Source organism: Emydura macquarii, unplaced genomic scaffold (genome assembly GCF_026122565.2).
Source record: "Emydura macquarii macquarii isolate MOO-44397 ecotype Brisbane River unplaced genomic scaffold, CSIRO-AGI_Emac_v2 contig_746, whole genome shotgun sequence".
Lineage (NCBI taxonomy): Eukaryota > Metazoa > Chordata > Testudines > Chelidae > Emydura > Emydura macquarii.
Genome location: NW_027130883.1, coordinates 892,277 through 917,119, shown reverse-complemented (window position 1 = coordinate 917,119; position 24,843 = coordinate 892,277). Strand labels below are relative to the sequence as shown.

The 24,843-nt window shown below is 50.0% G+C and overlaps 2 protein-coding genes across 2 annotated transcripts in view; both read left to right on the top strand.

The window, feature by feature from the left end:
• Positions 1 to 24,843, top strand: part of LOC137149443 (IgGFc-binding protein-like) — a 45,687-nt gene that overhangs the window by 7,289 nt on the left and 13,555 nt on the right. The window contains exons 3-12 of the mRNA XM_067542959.1: positions 11,179 to 11,777; positions 12,093 to 12,657; positions 13,368 to 13,567; positions 14,233 to 14,625; positions 16,645 to 16,931; positions 18,988 to 19,253; positions 19,888 to 20,486; positions 20,919 to 21,483; positions 21,700 to 22,298; positions 23,938 to 24,505. Of these exons, the coding sequence (XP_067399060.1) occupies positions 11,179 to 11,777; positions 12,093 to 12,657; positions 13,368 to 13,567; positions 14,233 to 14,625; positions 16,645 to 16,931; positions 18,988 to 19,253; positions 19,888 to 20,486; positions 20,919 to 21,483; positions 21,700 to 22,298; positions 23,938 to 24,505 (4,641 nt within the window). The remainder of the gene's footprint in view (positions 1 to 11,178; positions 11,778 to 12,092; positions 12,658 to 13,367; positions 13,568 to 14,232; positions 14,626 to 16,644; positions 16,932 to 18,987; positions 19,254 to 19,887; positions 20,487 to 20,918; positions 21,484 to 21,699; positions 22,299 to 23,937; positions 24,506 to 24,843) is intronic.
• LOC137149426 (IgGFc-binding protein-like) lies at positions 504 to 10,856 on the top strand. The gene is made up of 7 exons (XM_067542946.1): positions 504 to 604; positions 1,888 to 2,153; positions 2,619 to 3,217; positions 3,650 to 4,214; positions 8,334 to 8,527; positions 9,237 to 9,610; positions 10,829 to 10,856. The coding sequence occupies exons 1-7, from the start codon at positions 504 to 506 to the stop codon at positions 10,854 to 10,856; spliced, it is 2,127 nt and encodes a 708-aa protein (XP_067399047.1).

Sequence of the window (24,843 nt, the reverse complement as noted above, 5' to 3'; positions counted from 1 at the left end):
CCTTCATCACTGTAACATTCCCCCTGCATTAGGGTGATTCTCTCAAGACCATTTGCATTGGCTGATGGGCCAGTCTGTGGCGCAAATACAGAGCAGCCCAGGATTCAGCTGTGCCAGGATTACAAGGCTCTGAATGTGGATTTAGTTCTCCAAAGGCACCAGCATAGGGTCCTGTCAAGCAGAATTTCATGCACTATTTCCATGAGTTGAATGAAGACTGATGAACCCCTGAGTGCTTGGCCGACCGAGCAGCAGGTATCTGCTTAGAGAAGGCAAAGTGACAGGGTGGGAAATTAATTTTCCCTTTATGTCTCAGGTTAATGGGATACGGACCCGCTTACCAGCACAGCTGGGAACTGTTGCCAAGGTCCTGAGACAGAAGAACATGCTGACAGTGAGAGCAAAGGCCAATGTGGAGATCCAGTTTAATGGCGCCAGTAGCTTGTTTGTCCGTGTGGGCCCGGAGTATCGGAATCAGCTGTGTGGGATGTGTGGGAATTTCAATGGCGATCCCACGGATGATAAAGGTCCTGCCCAGCGGGGAGAGAGCCAAGAACGACACGCAGTTCGGGAACACCTGGATTTCCAACACCAGCCATCCTGGGTATGTTTGTTTATCCACTAGCCACCTTTTCCTACAGAAAGGGAAAATATCAGCATCCTGGCAGAGGTGTGAAGGGTTCCTGGAGAGGCTGAAGAATGAAAGAATAGTTCAGCAAGCTGGGATTTGGTATGCAGGGCCACAAGGTCTTTTCACAATGACCCTCTGCTGTATTGATCTACTGCTCTCCTGGGAGCAGATTTCTGGGCTAGAAGGAACCATCCTAGATGACATCCTCCATAGCGTAGGCTTTAGAATTTCATCCACTGACTCCTGCATTGATGACATTGCCGGGGGTTGGGATTCAACATGACATGAGCGGCGGCATGAAAGCGGAGGTCACAAAGCCCAGAGCAGGGAGCCAAGCCCAGCCAGCCACATGGGACTGGAACCACAGGAATCACTGCTGCAGGGTCAGTGTGGGGGCAGGGCTCTGCAAACCGCCCCATCCCCCAGGGATAGGATCCACCTTCCCTTCCACCAACCTATTTACTGGGTTGTGACAGGCCATTAACATTTACAAAAGAGTCTGGAGCCCCAAAAGGTTGAGAACCACAGGGCTCTGGCTGCTTATAGGAACATAAGGACGGCCATACTGGGTCAGACCAATGGGACATCCAGCCCAGTATCCTGTCTTCCATGGCCAATGCTAGATGCTTCCAAGGGAATGAACAGAACAGGGCAATTATCGAGTGATCCATCCCCTGTCATCCACTCTCAGCATCTGGCAGTCAGAGGCCTAGCCATTTTGGCTAGTAGCCATTGATGGACCTCTCCTCCAGTGAAAGTGGGGTAAGGGTCCTTTGGTGCCCAGGCTGTTCTCATTGAAGTCAATGGGAGAACTCCCAGGAATTCAGAGGTGCACGGTCAGACCCTTTGTTATGTTAGGTTTCCCTCACTTTAAGAGGCAGAAGATTGGAGTGCAGACTTCCCATGATCCCCTGCAAGATCTGACAAAATCTGAGAAGCTCGCCCTGTCGGTTAATTTCACACTGGACTCTGTTATTCACAATGTCAGTTTCTGATGAACAGCTAAATTAAAATTAACTATTTACTCACTAAAAATGTGAATGCAGAATCCATCCATAGACTGTATCAGGGACTGGCCTGTGCGCCCATGTATAGAGCTCTGTGCGGATACAGAATTTGGATCCACATCCCACCTGCGATCCGCAAACATGGTCCGCAGACAAAAAGCAGATATCTACAGACTTGCAGGGCTCTACCTGTGTACATCCTAACTCTTTAGCGAGATTAAAGGAATAACAATGTAATTATTATTCCAGGTGTACGAATGACACCAGCAACCTTGTGCCTTGTCCAAAATTACACATGTTCCAGCAACTGTGTGGGATCCTAACGAACCGCTCGGGGCCCTTTTCCGAGTGTCACTGGCATGAGAGCCCAGCCCCTTACTACGAGTCCTGTATCTATGACCTTTGTCAGTATGGCCGGGGCAATCGTATGCTCTGCACGGCTATCGAATCTTACGACGAGATGTGCACCATTGTCGGTGTGAAAATGGCAAACTGGAGACCAAGGATGGGGTGCAGTAAGTGACAAGGGTCTTTGCTGTTATTTCAAAGGCCTATTCGCTGCCTATGGTGTCCCAGCTGTACGATGCGCTATTTACTGTATGAGTGTGATACCGTGTAGTGTAGTGCAGAGTCCGGGTCCTGACTGTCCAGAAGTGTGCAACCCAAACAGCATTTCCACAATGGGCATGTGCAACAAAATTGTCACAGCTTCCCCAACTCCAGCATGAACAGGAGGGAAGGAATAATACCAGACTACGACAGTCACTTCCCATAGGCGGACACACTTTCTGGTCCGATTTCAAATCCAATGGTTACTTTTCATGGGCATAGGAAGTGGGTGCAGAAGGTGAGATCAGAACTGACCCTTTTTTTTCAGATGTAAGATGGGGAAAAGACAGTGAGGGTTTGTACATCAGCCAGGGGTTCTTTCTGAAGCGCTCGCAAGGAGTTCATGCACAGGTCTCTCTTGTTTCGTCTAGGTTTCACCTGCCCGGCCAAGAATTATTTTGACTTCTGTGGCCCTGCCTGCCCTGCCACTTGTGCCAACTTTAGTGCACCCCTGCTCTGCACAAAGCCCTGCGTGGCGGGATGCTTCTGTAGGGAAGGGTATGTTCTGGACGCTGGAGTCTGTGTGCCCATGAGCCAGTGCGGCTGCACGTTGAATGGTCAGTATCACCAGCTGGGAGAGGAGGTGATCCTGACAGATGCCTGCAGCAGGAAATGCAGCTGCCGGCAGCCTGCCCAGCCCATGGAGTGCCAGGATCATGCCTGCGGGGCTCTGGAGATATGCAGCGTTGTGAATGGTACCCGAGGCTGTAACCCTGTGACGTTCGGCACCTCCTGGGTATTCGGCTTCCTCCACTACACCACGTTTGACGGAGTCACTTTTGATTACCAAGGAGTCTGCAAATACACCCTGAGCAAGTACTGTGGGCCCGCGGGGAACCTCCCCGACTTCGCTGTCAAAGTGCAGAACGAGCACAAAGGCTCCATCGCGGTGTCCTGGGCACGCCTGGTGGAGCTGGACGTCTATGGGGAGCATATCGCGATAGCAGCGGGACAGTACGGCCGAGTGCAGGTGAGAGCATTTGACGGATTAGGAGACATTGATCTCATCAGTGCTGAGCAGAGTTGGGGGAGGAAATGCAGGTCCAGGAAAGTCATGAGCATGCTCCTCTTCCACTTAACTGGGTGTCAGGAACCTGCTGCCGAGGGAAGCCACTGGTTCCGTCTTGCTCTACACTTAGTCAGGTTCTCTTTGGAGCCTCATTCACTAATGACGGGGAAGGACAAACTGCCAAGTTGGCCATAGTTCTGCTTTGCAAAGGGGATGGAAAATAGAGCAGGGCAGGAAACCAAATACCCAGAACTTACAGAACGATCCTAGGACACAGACAGTGAGAGTGATGTGAAATAGCTAGAACTGCTGGCTGCCTGTTGGCATGACAATGAGTGCACCACGCTTGGGGAGAGGGGATTAATGCACACACTTGTCTCGCTGTCCCCCTAGGTGAATGGATCCCTGGTCAATCTGCCCGTGGTCCTGGCATCAGGTAAACTCTACGCCTATTTCAGCGGCTCGTCTGCTGTGGTCCAGACGGATTTCGGCCTCTCTGTGTCCTATGACTGGTCCCACTCTGTGTCGGTTTCCGTTTCTGAGATCTATTTTGGGTCACTCTGTGGACTCGCTGGAGACTTCAATGGGAACCGGAGCGATGATTTCCGGACCCCCAACGGTTCTGTGGTTGCTGACGCCGTCACCTTTGGCAACAGCTGGAAGGATGCCGATTCCTCTTTTCACTGTACGGCCGTTGGGCTCCCAGCTCAATGTAACAAAGCAGAACTAGCCCAGTACAGATCTCAGAGCTACTGCGGGGTCATTGCAAACACTACTGGGCCTTTTAAAGAGTGTAACAAGCCTGCTGCTGCTCAGGTCCACGTGGAGAGCTGCGTGAGGGATTTGTGCGCGACTCGGGGCAGCCACGAGACCCTGTGTCAAGTGCTTCGCAGTTATGCCCGGCACTGTCAAAGTCGCGGCATTGCCATTGAGCCATGGAGACAGCGGGCTGCCTGCGGTAAGCAGATGAGTCCAAATATATGGACAGTGTTAGCTTAGACTCCCCAAATCTTCCTTGTTTCCTTGACTGATCCAAAGCCCACTGAAATTAAGGGATTTTCTCCACTGATTTCAATCTGATTTGGCTCAGGCCCTGATGAATCACAGGAACGTGTTGGGTGGAGGCCGCTTCCTGTTTGTGCAACTTCTATCTCCGTGTAAGTGTGAAATGAGGTCAGTGCTATGCAGTTGCTGAGGTGATAGTGATATTTTAAACCTGAAATGCAACAAACTAGATTTGCCAGTTGGATAAATGTTGTAGCCAAATTGAAATTCAAATTTAATTAGGATAACTCCTTTTTATTGAGTCAAGGGAGCATTAGTCTGCTAACGTTCACACTAGGTTCTTTTCTAGTCAACTTGTATCTTGAACTGTATTTCTCAGATCAGGATGCTCGGTTATTTGTAACCAATCAACAATTTCTTGATTCACCCAGAACCACCTCAGCATGCATTCAACAGTTCACAATCAAGTGTAGACGCCACCAATGTTCTGAATACACCGCTTCGCCTTAGAAGCAATTGCCTTAGACTAAGATTAAGACTTAGCGGTTATACCAAAAAACTAAGCAAAGCACCAAGGTTTCTTGTTACATTTACTGATGATCATCAGTTAGTAGCACCTCGAATACATTTATTACACTTGTAGTGCCTCTCCAAGAATGAAGGATATTCTTGTCTTAAAGACACTTTCAGGAGGGTGGTCGCTGTTATTTGAATAGTTTGTTATGAAAAGGACAAGTTTAAACTAGCAGAAGAAATTGCTTAAAGTTATTGTTTTAAATCTTTCTTAAGCCAGTCTGCTTGGATTTATAAAGTTGGGCCGGCATATAGCATGAGTTAGTGAATATCCAAAAGAGGATTCCTTTATGTCTCCCTGAAGAGCATAGACTCAACAAGCTAACCTTCAGTTATTTTTATTAAAGAATAGAAGGATAAATCCAATCTTTGAAATTAAATCTCACCACTTCTCAACCCTGGAAAAAGGGAGAATCCTTTCCATACGGCTGGTCCAGGAGTCAGTTGCACTTCTGGATTTAAGTGCATATTTTGGGGTTCAGTCAGCACTTCTTGGCCTTCTGACCTGACCTGGACAAGGGGAGAGGTTGTCCATAGGGGTTCAACAAGCTCTGGGGTCGTGGACCATGGGCAGAGTCCTGAGGGTTGTGTGCTCTGTTAGCTGAAGTTGGCAGTAGGTTGGCCACCCTGTATTGGCCAGAATTGCTCTCAGCTTTGAGCTCCCAGTTTCTCGGCTACTTCCATCAGTATCCAGTAGATGGTGGTGGTGTATAACACATTTCTTCAATGCTAGCTTTAGCTGGAGCATTTGAGTCAGTTCATGGATTGTATTTTAATATTTCCCAGAACTATGAATTGGGATCACCCCTTTTTAAGACATTTCTCTTAATATTCAGAGATATACCCTAGTTAGGTGCTTATAACATTTAACATTCTTCTTCTTCTAGTGCTGTACAATTTATACTGCTTCTATAGTGACATAATTTATGAAGAAAACAGACAAAATCCTTTAACGTCTTCTAAATCTAGGGCACATGCTCCATACATTCTTGGACTATACCTAGCACTTTTCACATCACATCTTTCAGGCTTATCGTAGGATGGGAGACATTACATTGGAAGAACAAGACAGATTATTCATGAGGAGAGTTTTAAATCTGAGTCCCAAGGCAGACAAATGTACTGTTTGAGGTGAAGACCAGGTGATTTGGATTTCTTGGGGTGACAGTTTGCCCCATTTAACGGTCAGTTTTCTGAGTCTCGCAGGAAGCTATTTCTAACTTACCTTTTCTACACTTAAGTCTGGTTCTTAATTAACATATCTGAGACAACAGGGTCCTCTGCAAGGGAAAGGGGAAGTCACTCTTGTCTCTGGTCCTGCAGAGGTTCTCCTTAGCTAGAGATTAAGGGCTTGTCTACACTTACAGTGCTGCATCGGAATAGCTACTTCACTACTCTGAGAGGTGGTAGCTATGTCTACAACGGAGTTCAGTCAGTCCAACTGCATCGCTCAGCGATGTGGAAAATCCACCCCGCTGAGCAACTGTATTGATATGGACATAAGTTTGTAGTGTAGACCAGGACAAAGAGAAGTGGAGGTTTATCTATGAGTAAATTATGGGAGACTTTGGTTTGAGAAGCTAACAATAATTAAAAGATTACCTATCAAATATCTCAGCTTTCCTTTCCTGGGAAGTGTGTATTTTAACTTTAGCTTAGTTAATATGTCCCAAACAAGATATCCCACCTGCTGTGATGGGCCTATAGATTCTCATGGTATTTAGCTTTGAGAAAAACAAGAGATTTGGAATAAGCATAAAGGTGATTGTCACCAGCTAGCTAAAAGGAGAATAATTTTTCTTTGAGTATTTGCTCTTGTCCATTCCAAGCAGGTGTCCGTGGGCTGCGAGCACAGTCCTGGAAAGCTATTTCCCCCAGCGGTATCCATCGGGTCGGTGTAGGCACCCCCTGGAGTGGCGCCTCCATGGCGCTGTATATAGGAACCTGCCAACCCCCTGACTCTCCAGTTCCTTCTTACCGCCCGTGACGGTCATTGGAGCTTCAGCCTTCTTGCCTCTGCAAGCATGCCCCATTTGTCCTTAGCAGTTCCTGTAACTAGTTAGATCATTAGAGTTAGTCTGTTGTTTGTAGTTATTGTAGTTATCCAGATGGCCACAAAAGGGTATACCAGGGCCCATATATGAGCCCTAGAATGCTAAAGGCCCTTTTCCCTGCAGGCAGAGGAGAGGTTACCGCAGGTCAATTAGAGACACCTGGACCCAATTAAGGGCTACTCCAGGTGTACTTAAACCCTGCCTCCCTTACAGGGCAGGGGGGAAACAAAGGAGAAGGAGAGAAAGGAGCTGCCAGCAGGTTTTGGTAGCTGCAGGAGAGACTCCCCCGGACTAGGAGACAGTGCTTCTTTGCAGCCGGAGAAGCAGAGAAGGAAAAACCCCGGCCCCAGCCTGCAGGAAGGACCAGTGTTTCTCCAATCCTCCAGGGCTTTACCACCACCTCTACAGCCCTGAGAAGGAGCCACGGCAAGGTACCTCCCTGGTCCCTGAGTCATATACAGGGACTGGGACTACCCACCCCTTCCCTGTGGGGTTGAAGGACACTCCACAGGCCTGAAATAAGGCTTGCACCGAAAGCTCCTCCACGTGAGAGGTGCCGAGGGGAAGAGACGAAAGACTTGTCCAGGTGGGGGCAGAGTTACCTCAGGTCCCACTGCCAAAGGAGACTGCTGCCAATAGGCGAGACCAAGGGGGGTTGCTATACCACATTATATAGTTTTAGGTAAGTGTTAAGTAGCGGTAAAGGGTTTCCCTGTTTCTGGGACTCCACTTCCCAGGGCCCCAGGGTGTGACTCGGGCCCCAGGCTTCACGCCCCCCAGATCCTGCCCCAAGTCTACGCCGAAAGGCGACCCGTGTGGCTCTGGTTTGAAGTGTTTGGGAGAGTCACACCAGACAGATCGTGGCAGGATCTGTAGAAGTTTTCGCCCGAGGCGCCGTAAGGAGAGGAGTGCACGCCTAAGGCAGATCCTCATGGAGGCAGCTCTTCGGCCGCAACCACTGGACCCGGCATCGGGCGCATCCATGCACAGTGCCCCAACGTCCATTAGAGGCGCGGTGGTGAAGACTGTTCCGCCGTTGCTCTGTAAGGCGCACAGGGGGCACTTGTCTAAGGTGTGGCCTATGGAGAAGGACGCTGGCCCGTCACGCCCACAGGCGTGATCGGTTCAAGGGTCCCCAGGACCGTCGATGGTGGCTCAACAGAGGTGCCTGATAGCCCAGTGAATGTGAGTTCCCCGGCGAAGGAGAGCAAGGTGAACGAGCTGGACCCCCCCCCCCCACACCAGATACATTTGAGGCGGCGTGGGACCTGATTGCCATGACGGCACAGCAGTCCCCCATCTCGGGAGTGAAGGGGCCAGACCTAAGACCTCCGGCACCACTAGCCGTGGCGCTCTCTAGTGGCAAGCCACCAACGATGCGGCGCAGGTCGCTTTCGCCTAGGCATCAGGCGTCAACCCCTCATCACCGATCACTGACGCCCCAGCACTGATCGCCTTCTCTGGGGCACTGGCAGCGATCGCCCTCGCCTCAGCACCAATCATCCACACCTCAGCACCGATCGCCCGCACCGCAGCACCACGCAAAGGCTGCAGCTACCTCAGCACCACCATAGTCTCCACAGTCAGAGTCCAGATCGTCGGACTCAGAGGCAGACTATGGTACCTCGAGGAGACACAGGTTGGAGGGGAGATACTACAAGGTGGGTAGAAAGCAAGCATCTCCCGCTGGACCTTGGCCCATGCAATGGCAGGTGCCTCAGGAATGCCCCTTCTGGACCCCATAGGCGTATCGCCAAGCCCAAGGGTCCCAGCCTTATTCGATCACCTCAGAGAGCCACGCGGCTGGGCCCTTCCCCCGGAACGCAGCTCCATGCCGCGCAGCACTGAAGCCAGTGGGCACAGAGAGGCAGTGCCATCCAGGGAAGTTGGAGCGACGCACGGTGCCGAAGAGGAGGAAGATCCAGGCACTGAGGTGGGACCCAACGCCTGTAGAGAAGCCCCGGGCAGGGAGGACCCGACAGGCCAGGACATTCCCGAGACTGAGGTAGGACCCAGGGCCTCGTCATCTTCCTCCCCTGATGAAGCAGTAACGGGGACACTGACCAACACGATACCCAGGGACAATAGGGCCCACCAGGAGCTCTTGAGAAGGCTGGTCCAAAACCTGGGTCTGCAGGCGGAGGAGGTATGTGAGTCCACAGACCCAATGGTGGACATTTTGGCTCCAAAGGGTCCCTCGAGGGCAGCTCTGCCTCTGATTAAGGCGGTCCAGTCCACAACAAAGACACTGGCAGACACCGGCCTCTATCCCACCTACAGTAAAAGGGATAGAGAGGAAATATTTCACTCCCTCCACAGGGTCTGAGTACCTGTTTACTCACCCTCAGCCTGGTTCGCTCATCGTGTCCACGGCGAACGAAAAGGAAAGGCAGGGGCAGCAGGGCCCGACACCGAAAGCGAAGGAGCCTCAGAGACTGGACCTATTTGGGAGGAAGGTCTACTCCACTGGGGGCCTGCAGCTGAGAATCGCCAACCAACAGGCGATCCTCAGCAGATACAACTTCAACTTGGGGGACACGATGGCGAAGTTTAAAGACCACCTCGCGGCTGAATCCAAAACAGAGTTTGGAGCCATGATGGAAGAGGGAAAAGCTCGTAGCCAGGACATCATTACAGGCTGCCCTAGATGTGGCAGACTCTGCAGCAAGGACTATGGCTCCGGGGCTGGCCATGAGAAGAAGTTCCTGGCTGCAGGTGTCAGGCAGGTGTCAGGCCATCCAGGACCTCCCCTTTGGAGAAGCGGGGCTATTCTCGGAGCAAACAGACTCCAAGCTCCACAGCCTCACTCTAGGGTGACCTTGAAATCCTTGGGGCTGCATATGCCTTCCACGCAGAGAAAGCACTTTAAGCCCCAGTCCAGCCAGAGGTTTTATCCACCGTATCCTCGGCAGGAATAACAGTCGCAGAACGCCCCAGCTCCCAACCCGGGCAAAGGCTCAGGAAAACAGCTGCCAGGGCCAAAACAAAACTTTTGAGGGTGCGCCCTTGGGCGACACTCCAGCAGTCACCAGATCCTGTCCCCTCCTCCCCACAACCGATCATCCCATTTCTACCATGCTTGGGCCCGAATAACATCAGACAGATGGGTGTTGCGCACGGTAGAAGTGGGATACTCCCTCCAGTTTTGTTCCGCCCCAGCCTCCCACCCCCTTCCCCGTCCCTCTTCAGGGACCCCTCTCACGAGCAGCTTCTCATAGGAGAGGTGCAAGAGCTGCTTCGCACTGGAGCGGTAGAAGGGTTTCTACTCCAGATATTTCCTAATCCCGAAGGCGAAAGGGGGGCTCTTGTCCATTCCAAGACCCACCTGCCGGCCTCTCTTGTTGGAGCCGTTTAGCTAGAAGGACCTGGAGAGGTGGCAGGTCGGCAGGCCCCCTGTATACAGCGCCATGCAGGTGCCACACCAGGGGGCGCCTACACCGACCCGACGGGTACTGCCTGGGGAAAAGCCTTCCGACGACTGTGCATGCGGCGTGTGCACACCTGCTTGGAATGGACACGAGCTACACATCCCGAAGAGCAACAGTTCCGGAAGGTAAGTAACCGGTTTTTCCATGAGCCTCTACAGTGTACAGAATATCTGTTAACTAGAATTACCAGCTCTCCGAAGCAGGATCCCAGAGTCAATCTTTCTCTTCCATTCCTGGTCTCTCCAAGTGTGATGCAAAGCAAGGAGTTAAGTACCCAGGGATTCCACATGCAAATAGAGTGCACTAAAAATAGCTAAACCAGATCCGGACTATACTGAGCAACCAGGTGCAGCGAGGGCGCTTGTTTATCTCTCACGCTTAGCAAATGCTAGAGGACCCTTTAGTGCTATCTGAATAATCACGAGACAGGTGCTAAGGCCGTTCTGTCAGCTTCATGGGTGCTCTGGGAAATGGCCCTCGGTGCAACATTCCTCCCTAGTTCTGCTTTGCAGGATCATCCTGGTGTATGAATCCGAGTGAGGGGAGGGACATAGAAGAGCAGCTTTCTGTCCGAGAGTAGAAGCCATTATTGGCACTGTAGTAACCTGCTGATATTTATGGGCTAGGCTATTAGTCGTGCCTGGAAATCTCTCCTTAGAGAAGAGTCTTGCTTGTAGGGGGAAACTTACATTTTTAGCAAGAAAACTCTCTCTCAGGAAATGAAGGCTATTTCCTGTTCTCTGCATAGTGCAGCCTGTCCTGTGATCTCCATATCATTCCTTGTCCTGGATTTCCTGCCTGGCAGGATTCCCTGCAGTGTTCTAGCTGTATCTCTAACCACGTTTCTCCATGTCCCTTTCAGAGTTAACCTGCCCCCCCAACAGCCACTATGAGCTCTGTGGACCTTCCTGCCCGGCCTCCTGCGCCCACCCAGCGGTGCCCTCTCGCTGCCGGGCTGCGTGTGAAGAAGGGTGCCGGTGTGACCCTGGCTTTGTGCTGAGTGGCACTGGCTGTGTGCCTCAGGAGCAATGCGGCTGCACCCACAATGGCAGATATCACCTGGCAGGGGAGAGCTTCTGGGAAGGAGAAAATTGCCAGAGCTCGTGCAGATGTGACGGCTCCTCCCACGCTGTCAAGTGCTCCAGCTCCGCCTGCGCCCCCGGGGAATTCTGTGGCACTCGGAAGGGGGTTTATGGGTGCCATGAGCAAACCAATGGCACCTGCTGGGCTTCTGGGCTGCCCCATTACACCACGTTTGATGGGAAGCGATACCATTTCCAGGGCACCTGCAGATACGTCTTTGCTGAACTGTGTGGGGCATTGGAGTCCTCATCCTTCTTCAGAGTGGAAGTGAAGAACGAAAACCTGCCCCACATTCCAATGGCTGTGACATCGGAGGTGTTTGTCCTTGTGAACAGGACTGAGATCCATCTGCAGAGAGGGCACCACGGGGCAGTCAAGGTAATTCCATGGGGCTAGTGGTCTCTGGGAAACAAGAGAAATTAGTGATAGATGTTGTTGCCAGCTCATCTCTTCAATTACTTCACCCATCCCAGTCAGTGCAGAAGTATTTATTGTCATCTACCCTCCACTGCCCTGTTCTGGAACGATAAGTATACAGGATTAGTATCAAGCCATTCAAATAGACCAGAACACGATCTTGTTTTCCCCCATTTCTCAGCCACCTGTAGGCTTTCCTCCTCTGAGTGTGGCATTGAACTGTCTGTGGGATTCATTCCCAGGATTAATCTCTTTGCTGCTATTTCTCTCACTCAGATTGATGGGGTCACTGAGACCCTCCCAGTGAGTCTCAGTGCAGGAAATATCGTCGTTTATCAGGCTGGACTGTACACGGTAGTGAAAACAGAGTTTGGGCTGAGTGTGAGCTACGATCTGATCCACAGCCTCTTTGTCACCCTCCCCCCCAAGTACCGAGGCCAGACCTGTGGGCTGTGCGGGAACTTCAATGCCGCAGCTGAGGATGACTTTGTGACACATAACGGCTCTCTAGGGAAGGACGCCTTCCACTTCGCTGCAGAATGGAAGTCGGAGGATGTCCCTGGCTGTGATAACGGCTGCTCTGATTCCTGCCCTGGGTGTGAAGAGGAGGAAAGTCTGGTGCACTCGAAGGCCCGCTGCTGGGTGATCCAGGACCCCAAAGGGCCATTCTCCTCTTGCCATTCCCACATTGACCCAGGTCCCTATTTGTCTGACTGCATCTTTGACCTGTGTGTGTCAGGAGGGGACAGCAGTGTCCTATGCCAGTCCATTCAGACATATGCAGCCGCCTGTCAGAGAGCGAATGTCACCATCTTGCCTTGGAGGAACGAGTCTTTCTGTGGTAAGTGACGACGATTTCCATGTAAATAAACAAATGTGTTTTTGCAATCTAAGAGAGACAAAACAAACTCAGACACAACGTCCTAATATAAATCGCACACAGAAACTACATAAAAAAAATTAAGTTTGCAAAGCCAAGCGGTACAGGGTTGGGAAATGCCAGTGGTAGGGTGGTCCATGCAACCGCCATTCAGCCTCTGGTGCATTATGCTACATTATTTGTATCTGAAGATGAATTTCACGATCCAACCCTTTTTGAATAAATACCGTATATACATTTCATTCGATACAGGCTTGCTTACCAATCATCCACCATCATACAGAGCAGCAGGGCTCTTCTGTTATATTTCTTCTTCCTCTGGACTTGCACCAGGAGCCTCTATTAGTCATGTCCATGGAGCACAGGATCAATTTCCTGTGGATTGGGTGGGAGCTGCTCTCCCCATTAGACTGCACAGAGAAACCTTCTAGCCTCTAAAATCCTCTTTTAAAGTGGGAATTTCAAATGAACTAGAGGAGTTGGGGCCACTGAACTCTTTTAAGCCCACTTGAAATCACTGTCTTAAAAAGTAAGGAGTCTGCAGCCAAATCAAATGCAATGTGTTTGCTACTGTGAAATCTCAGTTTGCAGTTTCAATCCTGAGTCTGGTTTGGATAATTCCAGCGATGTCTCGATAGTGACCCAGGAACTCCCAATTCTCTCTTTTATAGCCCCTCAGTGCCCACCACACAGTCACTATGAGCTCTGTGAAACTCACTACCAGGACCTGTGTGCTGGATCCTGGCTTCAGAAATACTGCGGGCACACTTGCTCGGAAGGGTGTTTTTGTAATGACGGGTACCTGCGGAGCGGGGACAAGTGTGTCTTGCCAGAGCATTGCGGTTGTGAGCACAATGGACGCTACTACAATGTGAGTTGATCGTTCACACTCTTACTAGACAGCACAGGGGGAATCTGGGCGCATTTGAACATACGCAAGAAAACCTAATTTCTTTTTATCAGTGAATAAAGAATCTGCCTTTCCACTAGCCCCTGACAGGTTGTCAGGAAATGTTCTGTTTTCTCATAATAGTTTCAATGAAACACAAATATTTCCATCATCAAAGTTTTTCTTCAAAAAATTTGATGTTTTCAGTGTACAATAAAATGTTGGCTAAATATTTAAAACTTTTGGTGTAAAGCCAAATAAGTTCAGTTGTTGGCCAAAATCCTTTTGTTTTTCAGTTGCCGGAAACCCGAATATGTTCAGTGTTGGTCTTTCTCATGAAAACCTAAAATTTTTTGTCAAAATTGGACATTCCCCCAGAAATTTTTGTTGTTATGGAAAAGCCATTTTACATTTTAAAAAAATGTTTCAAATTGAAAATTTCAGCCAGCTCTTATCTTAGTCCATGCTACCTTAAACACTTGCATTTCTTTCTGTTTGGTCAGCTCCTCTGGCTGTCTAGCAAAATGCACTAGGACATTTCTGTGTATCTTTGTTCCAAGATTTCCACTGGGATGGTTAAGAGGTTGTGTTGTGTTGGTGATGATGCTGATGCTGACAAGTTCATTTCTTCTCTCTCTCCATGCCAGGTTGGAGACCACGTCTGGTTCTCTGGTTGTACCCAAAGGTGTAGCTGTGACTCCCAAAACAACTTCCGTTGTTTCCGAGCTAAATGCTACCCAGGCCAACAGTGTGCTGTGAGGAACGGCAAGCTGGGCTGCCAGAGTCTCTTGACCACCTGTGTTGTAACAGGGGATCCTCACTACTTTACATTTGATGGGGCTGTGGCACATTTCCAGGGAATATGTGACTATGAGATCTCCCACACCTGTAACTCCTCCTTGGATTTGTCGTTCCGCGTGGTGACGGCAAACAGGCATTTCCGCAATCCCCGGGTGTCTTTCGTTTACCGGGTGGAAATTTGGCTCAGCACTGGCAATTTTAATTCTCATATTGTCCTAGAGAGAGGCAAAGCTGTCCATGTGAGTTGACCTGTATAATAATAATAATATTGTATCTAGTGGTTTCACCATGGGTGTTTTAAAAGCAGAAGGATTCTTCTGTATCTCAAATATAGACAGAGAATTTTCTCCTAGTTTTTCTGTTTCCAGTTTATTTGAGGAGTCAGGCAATAACTGTTCTTGTGTGGGATTTTACTTCTGGTCCCTGCAATATTTACAAGTGGCTAGTGACTGGGGGTGGATCAGTGTTTGAATGTTTCTTTTGATACACCAGAGGGAGCCTCATTATCCAAGGGCAGGTGCTCAGCACTTTTTGATGGTGATAGAATGGGAGGACTGGAAGGCATCTCAAGAGGTCTTCTAGTCCAGTCTCTGCACTCAAGGCAGGACTAAGTATTATTTAGACCATCCCTGACAGCTTTTGTCTAACCTGCTCTTAAAAATCTCCAATAAAGGAGATTCCACAGCATCCACAGGCAACTTATTCACATGCTCAACTACCCTGACAGTTAGAAAGTTCCTCCTAATGTCCAAACTAAACCTCCCTTGTTGCAATTTAATCCCATTGTTTCTTCTCCTATCCTCCGAGTTTAAAGCGCACAATTTTTCTCCCTCCTCCTTGTAACAACCTTTTATGTACATGAAAACTATTATCATGTCCCCCTTCAGTCTCCTCTTCTCCCACTAAACAAACCCAGTTTTTTTTCAACCTTCCCTCATAGGCCATGTTTTCTAGACCTTTAATGATTATCATTTTTGTTGCTCTTCTCTGGACTTTCTGCAATTTGGACACATCTTTCCTGAAATTTGGCACCAACTGGACACAGTGCTCCAGTTGAGGCCTAATCAGCATGGAATAGAGTGGAAAATTACTTTTTGTGTCTTGCTTACAACACTCCTGCTAATACAGCCCCGAATGATGGTTTTCCTTTTTTTGTGACAGTGTTACACAGCTGACTCACATTTAGCTGGTGATCCATTATAACCCCCAGAACCTTTCTGCAGTTCTCCATCCTAGGCAGTCCTTTCCCATTTTGTACGTGTGCAATTGACTGTTCTTTGCAAAGTGGAGTACTTTGCATTCGTCCTTATTGAATTTCATCGTATTTCCTTCAGACAACTTCTCCAGTTTGTCCGGATCATTTTGAATTTTAATCCTATCCTCCAAAGCACTTCCAGCCCCTCCCAGCTTGGTATCATCCGCAAACTTTAGAAGTGTACTGTCTTCCATTATCTAAATTATCGATGAAGATATTGAACAGAACTGGACCCAGAACTGATCCCTGCGGGACCCCACTTGATATACCCTTCCAGGCTGACTGTGAACCACTGATAACTACTGTCTGGGAATGGTTTTCCAACCAGTTATGCATCCACCTTATAGCAGCTCCATCTGTTGTATTTCCCTAGTTTGTGTATGAGAAAGTCATGATAGACAGTCTCAAAAACCTCACAAAAGTCAAGATATACCACCTCCCATCCACAAGGCGTATTCCCTGTCAAAGAAAGTTACTAGGTTAGGTCACTGAGGCGTCGTACATTCAGGACCTCAACACAGAGGAATTCTAAATGACTGATGACTTCAAAATCTTGGCTCTCACCTCTGGTTATAATAAGGAGCAGAGAGACTGATCCTCTTTTAAGTTACACCAATCTGAGTTGAGAGTAACCCTTTTGCAGTCAATGCAGTTACTCTGCATTGTAAAATTAGTCCACCTGAAGTCAGCTTCCCCCTACACTGGGATGACTCTCTTGAGACTGTCTGCATTGGCTGATGAGCCATTTTGTGGCACAAATACCCGGCAGCCCAGAATCCCGTTATTTTATTTTTCTTAGTGATGTTAGGTTACAGTGCTCTGAATGTGAATTTAGATAAAGGTGCCAGCACGGAGATCTGTCAAGCCAAATTTCATGAACTATCTCCGCGTGTTGGACAAAGACTGATAAACCCCTGAGTGCTTGGCTGATGGAGCAGCAGCTTACCCTCTTAGAGAAGGCAAAGTGACAGGGTGGGAAATTAATTTTCCCTTTATGTCTCAGGTTAATGGGATACGGACCCGCTTACCAGCACAGCTGGGAACTGTTGCCAAGGTCCTGAGACAGAAGAACATGCTAACCGTGAGAGCAAAGGCCAACGTGGAGATCCAGTTTAATGGCGCCAGTAGCTTGTTTGTCCGTGTGGGCCCGGAGTATCGGAATCAGCTGTGTGGGATGTGTGGGAATTTCAATGGCGATCCCACGGATGATAAAGTCCTGCCCAGCGGGGAGAGAGCCAAGAACGACACGCAGTTCGGGAACACCTGGATTTCCAACACCAGCCATCCCGGGTATGTTTGTTTATCCACTAGCCACCTTTTCCTACAGAAAGGGAAAATACCAGCATCCTGGCAGAGGCGTGAAGGGTTCCTGGAAAGGCTGAAGAATGAAAGAATAGTTCAGCAAGCTGGGATTTGGTATGCAGGGCCACAAAGTCTTTTCACAATGACCCTCTGCTGTACTGATCTACTGCTCTCCTGGGAGCAGATTTTTGGGCTAGAAGGAACCATCCTAGATGACATCCTCCATAGCATAGGCTTTAGAATTTCATGAACATGGTATATATGCTTAGGATTGTGAATCACATTTATTAGGGTAGTGCCTAAGGCCCAACCGAGAATGTGCTAGGTGCTGCACAAACCCAGAGCAGCAAACAATCTCTGCCCCAAAGAGCTAATAGTCTAACTAGACAAGACAGACACAGTGCGGGCGAAAGGGGTCGAACACGTAAGCAGAGGGAACAATGTGATGGCAGCAAACAGCACGTTAGCTCCATGATTTTCTTGGGGGTACGGAGGTGGGTTTAGTTATGAGGGGATTAGCTAAAAATGAAGGGACGGGAGTGAGAGGGACAGGGCAGAGGAGGAGAGGTAAGAGGGCCAGGTGTGGAGTGAAACTAAGGAGAAGGGAGCGTGGGAGGACTGGAGCAAACAGCCCGTCAATACAGAGCAGAAAAGTCGAGACAGTTTGCTGAATAACCAGACCTCCCTGCTTTGGATGCTTCTGCTTCTGCTCCTACTGGCTGGAGTCTCTGGCCTACAAGTGTGCTGTTCCCTAGCGCTTATGGGAACACAGTTTCCATATTTCTCTCCTGTTGTTTGTAGAGCGCTGACAGCCAGAAACCCGCAAGCAGTGTGCGGCACCCCATTGCACTGGATTGTTACACCAGGGTTTCTCAACCCTGCATCATGACCCAGTCACCAGAATGTTTCAGAGACTTCCGTAGCAGCTCCAGCCCCATGGGGCTGACTGGGCTCAGCTCCGCACTCTGGGCATTGCAACCTTTTGCTAAGGTTTTCCAGACTGCACTCATGGCAGGGTTGGCTGGGTCACTTTAGCGGGAGTGGTGCCCCAACCTGGTTCATGGGGGCACAGCATCACACATTGAGATTTGGCTGAGCTGAGCCCCGTTCATCATGACAGAGGGGCGGCTGGGCCAAGCCTGAGCAGCAGCACGATGCTGGAGGTTACAAAGCCCAGAGCAGGGAGCCAAGCCCAGACAGCCCCATTGGACAGAAGCCACAGGAGACACTGCTGCAGGGTCAGTGCAGGGGGCGGGGCTCTGCAACCCCCACAGCTCCTTCCACCCCAGATTTCCCGTGGGAGGCCCCAACTTTCCCTCCAGCAGCCTAGTCACTGGGTTGTGACAGGCCATCAGCATTTACAAAAGAGTCTGGAGCCCCAAACAGTTGAAAACCACAGCGGTGGAGTTCTTGATCTCGCTGCTCAGAAGAACATAATAATGGCCATGCTAGGTGAGACACATGGTCCGTCTAGCCCAGTATCCTATCGTCTGACAGTGGCCAATGCTAGATGCTTCCAAGGGAATGAACAGAAGAGGGCAATTATCAAGTGATGATTAATAACCATCATTCACTGCCAGCATCTGGCAGTCAGAGGCTTACCCGTATTGGCTAAGAGCCATTGATGGATCTATTCTTCAGTGAAAGTGGGAGCAGGTTCCTTTGGTGCCCAGGCTGTTCTCATTGACGTCAATGGGAAACTCCCAGGAATTCAGTGGTGCGGGGTCAGCCTCTTCGTTATTTTAGGTTCCCTTCACTCCCAGAGGCAGAGGATTGGAGTGCAGACTTCCCGTGATCCTCTCCAGGATCTGGCAAAGTCTGGGAAGCCTGCCCTGCTGTTGCCGTTCACACCGGACTCTGCTATTCACGATGTCAGTTTCTGCTGAACGGCTAAATTCAAATTAATTAAATACTCATTAAAAATGTGAATGCAAAATATCTCAGCATACTATATCAGCAACTGTCCTGTGCTCCCATGTGCATGCTAACCCTTTAGCGAGATGAAAGGAAAACCCTGTAATCATTATTCATGTGACTCTTCCAGGTGTACGAATGACACCGGCAACCTTGTGCCTTGTCCAAAATTACACATGTTCCAGCAACTGTGTGGGATCCTAACGAACCGCTCGGGGCCCTTTTCCGAGTGTCACTGGCATGAGAGCCCAGCCCCTTACTACGAGTCCTGTATCTATGACCTTTGTCAGTATGGCTTGGGCAATCGTATGCTGTGCACGGCTATCGAATCTTACGATGAGATGTGCACCATTGTCGGTGTGAAAATGGCAAACTGGAGACCAAGGATGGGGTGCAGTAAGTGAGAAGGGTCTTTGCTGTTATTTCAAAGGGCTATTCGCTGCCTATGGTGTCCCAGCTGTACGATGCACTATTTACTGTATGAGTGTGATACCGTGTAGTGTAGTGCAGAGTCCGGGCCCTGACTGCCCAGAAGTGCGCAACCCAAACAGCATTTCCACAATGGGCATGTGCAACAAAACTGTCACAGCTTCCCCAACTCCAGCATGAACAGGAGGGAAGGAATAATACCAGACTACGACAGTCACTTCCCATAGGCAGACACACTTTCTGGTTTCAAATCCAATGGTTACTTTTCATGGGCATAGCAAGTGGGTGCAGAAGCTGAGATCAGACCTGTCCCTTTTCCACTCTAGTTACTCCATCCCTGCCACCTCCCTCCATTTGTTTGCCTGATATTTATTCAAATATATATGAATCATAAGAGTCCCCAGAAGGCAGATTTGGTTTGTACTGAAATGTTCTCAAGTGTTGATGGTTTCTCTTGCTCTGCTTTTAGCCCTGGGAATCAAGCGAAGTCAAACTTTTTTTTTAAATGAGGAAAAGACAGTGAGGGCTTGTACATCAGCCTGGAGTTGTTTCTGAAGCGCTCGCAAGGAGTTCATGCACAGGTCTCTCTTGGTTCTTCTAGGTTTCACCTGCCCGGCCAAGAATTATTTTGACTTCTGTGGCCCTGCCTGCCCTGCCACTTGTGCCAACTCTAGTGCACCCCTGCGCTGCACAAAGCCCTGTGTGGCGGGATGCTTCTGTAGGGAAGGGTATGTTCTGGACGCTGGTTTCTGTGTGCCCGTCAGCCAGTGCGGCTGCACGTTGAAAGGTCAGTATCACCAGCTGGGAGAGGAGGTGATCCTGACAGACGCCTGCAGCAGGAAATGCAGCTGCCGGCAGCCTGCCCAGCCCATGCAGTGCCAGGATCATGCCTGCGGTGCTCTGGAGACATGCAGCGTTGTGAATGGTACCCGAGGCTGTAACCCTGTGACGTTCGGCACCTCCTGGGTATTCGGCTTCCTCCACTACACCACGTTTGACGGAGTCACTTTTGATTACCAAGGAGCCTGCAAATACACCCTGAGCAAGTACTGTGGGCCCCCGGGGAACCTCCCCGACTTCGCTGTCAAAGTGCAGAACGAGCACAAAGGCTCCATCGCGGTGTCCTGGACGCGCCTGGTGGAGCTGGACGTCTATGGGGAGCATATCGCGATAGCAGCGGGACAGTACGGCCGAGTGCAGGTGAGAGCATTTGACGGATTAGAAGGCATTGATCTCATCAGTGCTGAGCAGAGTTGGGGGAGGAAATGCAGGTCCAGGAAAGTCATGAGCATGCTCCTCTTCCACTTAACTGGGTGTTAGGAACCTGCTGCCGAGGGAAGCCAATGGTTCCGTCTTGCTCTACACTTAGTCAGGTTCTCTTTGGAGCCTCATTCACTAATGACGGGGAAGGACAAACTGCCAAGTTGGCCATAGTTCTGCTTTGCAAAGGGGATGGAAAATAGAGCAGGGCAGGAAACCAAATACCCAGAACTTACAGAACGATCCTAGGACACAGACAGTGAGAGTGATGTGAAATAGCTAGAACTGCTGGCTGCCTGTTGGCATGACAATGTGTGCACCAGGCTTGGGGAGAGGGGATTAATGCACACACTTGTCTCACTGTCCCCCTAGGTGAATGGATCCCTGGTCAATCTTCCCCTGGTCCTGGCATCAGGTAAACTCTACGCCTATTTCAGCGGCTCGTCTGCTGTGGTCCAGACGGATTTCGGCCTCTCTGTGTCCTATGACTGGTCCCACTCTGTGTCAGTTTCCGTTTCTGAGATCTATTTTGGGTCACTCTGTGGACTCGCTGGAGACTTCAATGGGAACCGGAGCGATGATTTCCGGACCCCCAACGGTTCTGTGGTTGCTGACGCCGTCACCTTTGGCAACAGCTGGAAGGATGCCGATTCCTCTTTTCACTGCACGGCCGTTGGGCTCCCAGCTCAATGTAACAAAGCAGAACTAGCCCAGTACAGATCTCAGAGCTACTGCGGGGTCATTGCGGACACTACTGGGCCTTTTAAAGAGTGTAACAAGCCTGCTGCTGCTCAGGTCCACGTGGAGAGCTGCGTGAGGGATTTGTGCGCGACTCGGGGCAGCCACGAGACCCTGTGTCAAGTCCTTCGCAGTTATGCCCAGCACTGTCAAAGTCGTGGCATTGCCATTGAGTCATGGAGACAGCGGGCTGCCTGCGGTAAGCAGATGAGTCCAAATACAAGGAGAATCCTTGTTAGCTGTATCCCCCGCCCCTCCCAATCTTTCTCCTTTATGTATCCACTCAAGCACTGGACTGGGCCTTAGCTGTCTGGTCAATCTCCTCCTGTTATATTTCCTTCATTTGTATTCCTGCCTAGGAACATTACCTGGACTGTTCCGTCTGGGTTTCTAAACACTGCTTGCTTTCTTTCAGAGTTAACCTGCCCCCCCAACAGCCACTATGAGCTCTGTGGACCTTCCTGCCCGGCCTCCTGCGCCCACCCAGCGGTGCCCTCTCTCTGCCGGGCTGCGTGTGAAGAAGGGTGCCGGTGTGACCCTGGCTTTGTGCTGAGTGGCACTGGCTGTGTGTCTCAGGAGCAATGCGGCTGCACCCACAATGGCAGATACCACCTGGCAGGGGAGAGCTTCTGGGAAGGAGAAAATTGCCAGAGCTCGTGCAGATGTGACGGCTCCTCCCACGCTGTCAAGTGCTCCAGCTCCGCCTGCGCGCCCGGGGAATTCTGTGGCACTCGGAAGGGGGTTTATGGGTGCCATGAGCAAACCAATGGCACCTGCTGGGCTTCTGGGCTGCCCCATTACACCACGTTTGATGGGAAGCGATACCATTTCCAGGGCACCTGCAGATACGTCTTTGCTGAACTGTGTGGGGCATCGGAGTCCTCATCCTTCTTCAGAGTGGAAGTGAAGAACGAAAACCTGCCCCACATTCCTATGGCTGTGACATCGGAGGTGTTTGTCCTTGTGAACAGGACTGAGATCCATCTGCAGAGAGGGCACCATGGGACCGTCAAGGTAATTCCATGGGGCTGGTGGTCTCCGGGCAATCACTGAATCACCATCTCTGGATAAGTAACCAGCACCATCATTCAGAACTTTCTGAAACTCACAACTCACGTAATGTCTACACTAGAGAGCTTACAGCGGCCCCGATACAGCCGCACTGCAGTAAGATCTCTCAGGTAGCCACTCTCTGCCGACAAGGGAGAGCTCTCCTGTCGACACAGTTCATCCACCCCCAACAAGCAGCAGTAGCTGTGTCGGCGGAAGAAGCTCTCCCTCCAGCACAGTGTTGTCTCCATCAGTGCTTATGTCGGTGTAACTTATGTCAGTCGCGGGGGTGTGTTTTTTCACACCCCTGAACAACAGTAAGTTATACCGACATAAGTGGTAGTGTAGACGGAGCCTCGCGCGGAGATATTCCACGCCTATCTCTGCCTGAGGGGAACTGCTAGTGTAACATTTGATCTGAAACAGTTTAGCTATTTATTCAAACAAGAGAGGAAAATTCTTGGGTTGTTTTTTTTCCCAATTATAAACAATTATTTCCAGGTTGATTTGAACATGTCTAATTCCAAAACAGCTGGGGATCGAAAAGTGATATTGACCTGGGTGCTAGTCAGCACTGAGGAGAATTGTCTTTGAGAGCACTGATGAAATTAGCTCTGCAGGAGGCTGACTTCGGAGGGTTTGAAAATCACATCTCACCCACATTCAGTGCCTGCTTCGCTGATCAGTGACTTAAACCAAGGGAAGCTGTGCTGTGCATGGATCTTAGCTGCATGGCATTCAGAGGAGTGCAGTCCAAACCACTGCACCTTTGTCAAGGTACAAATGACAGTGTCACCTCCTAGGGTGCGCACAGAATGGATTGGGCTGGGTCTCCTTCAGGCGACATCATAAAGCACAGCTCTGGCCTCTTTCATTTCCCTTTGGCGGGGAAGAAAAGAGGCCAGTGCTCAGTTTGACCCACTGCACATCAGGTGTCTGAATGACTCTCACAGACTCCGTCCGGCACCCCAAGGTCAGTAAGCTGCAGTAGATGGCCACATGTGCGTCCTGTATTTCAGGTCTGGAAATAGAGCGATGAGGAGTTGTGAGTAAAGGCTGTATGCACAGACATATGCCCGAGGGAGTGTAGTTTGGCTTGTGCGTACGCCCTGAACCTTAGCATTTCCTGACATTTCAGTGCCTTATTGTTCATCCTTCCCCACTGTCATTGTTTTTCATGCAATAGAAATTAAAGAGGAAGGGAGAAAGACACTTCTTCTTTATTATTTGAACTGCTTTGGGCCTAGGAGTCCTAGTCCTGTTGTGCTAGGTGCTGTACAAACACAAAACAAAAAGACATCCAAGCGTAAGTCTCCTACCGACCCCCACCCTGCCACCACACACACCCCTGCAAATGCTTCAGGATTGTTCCTTACAGCAAACTGTCCTGCGTGTTGTCCTTTTTAAATGGCTAATGCAGCAATACGCAGCTACAGGGACAAGATGGGTTTAATAGCTCTCTGCTGATCGTATTACAGTGGGGTTTTCCCTGAACTCCTCACCCATCATAAATTGTCTTCACACCACCCTCCTGTTGTTTTATGGTGCGTGAGGCCATCCATACGCTGGATTAATCTCTTTGGTGCTGTTTTCCCTCAATAAGATCGGTGGAGTGACTGTGACCCTCCCGGTGAATGTTAAAACACTAGGAGTTGCCATTTATCAACATGGGCTGTATACAGTATTGCAGACTCCCTTTGGGCTGAGTGTGAGCTACGACCTGGCCCACAGCCTCTTTGTCACCCTCCCCCCGGAGTACCGAGGCCAGACCTGTGGGCTGTGCGGGAACTTCAACGGTGCTGCTGTTGATGACTTTGTGATGCGTAACGGCTCCCGAGGGAAGGACGCCTTCCGCTTCGCTGTGGACTGGAAGTCTGAGGACATCCCTGGCTGTGACGACGGCTGCTCTGATTCCTGCCCTGGATGTAAAGAGGAAGAAAGTCTGGTGCTGCAGTCAAAGTCCCGGTGCTGGGTGATCCAGAGCCCCGACGGGCCGTTCTCCTCTTGCCACTCCCAGATTGACCCAGAGCCCTATTTGTCTGATTGCATCTTTGACCTGTGTGTGTCAGGAGGGGAGAGCATTGCCCTGTGCGAGTCCATTCAGACATTTGCAGCCGCCTGCCAGAGAGCCAATGTCACCATCTCGCCATGGAGGAACGAGTCTTTCTGTGGTAAGCAGAGACCATGTTTGTGTCTTACTTTTTAAATTGAAATTGTCTCATTGTGTGACTTGAGATGTTGGTACAAACAACGTCTGATAACACCACCTGCCAAGAACCATTGGCTCCTAAGGACATACCGCTCACGTTCTTGTTCCTCAAACATCTGATCACAGTAGTGAATGCCCAGCTGTCACCAGCTTCATTCACGTCAGTGGCCAAATCCCGGCATACCTTGAGCATCAGTTAACAGAAGGACCAAACTTAGGTCAGTTTCGCTCTCCTGCTGCTTGAGAAAAATGGCACCAAAGCTATTCGCCAGGAAAGGGGGAGAGGCAGGAACCTCCCCT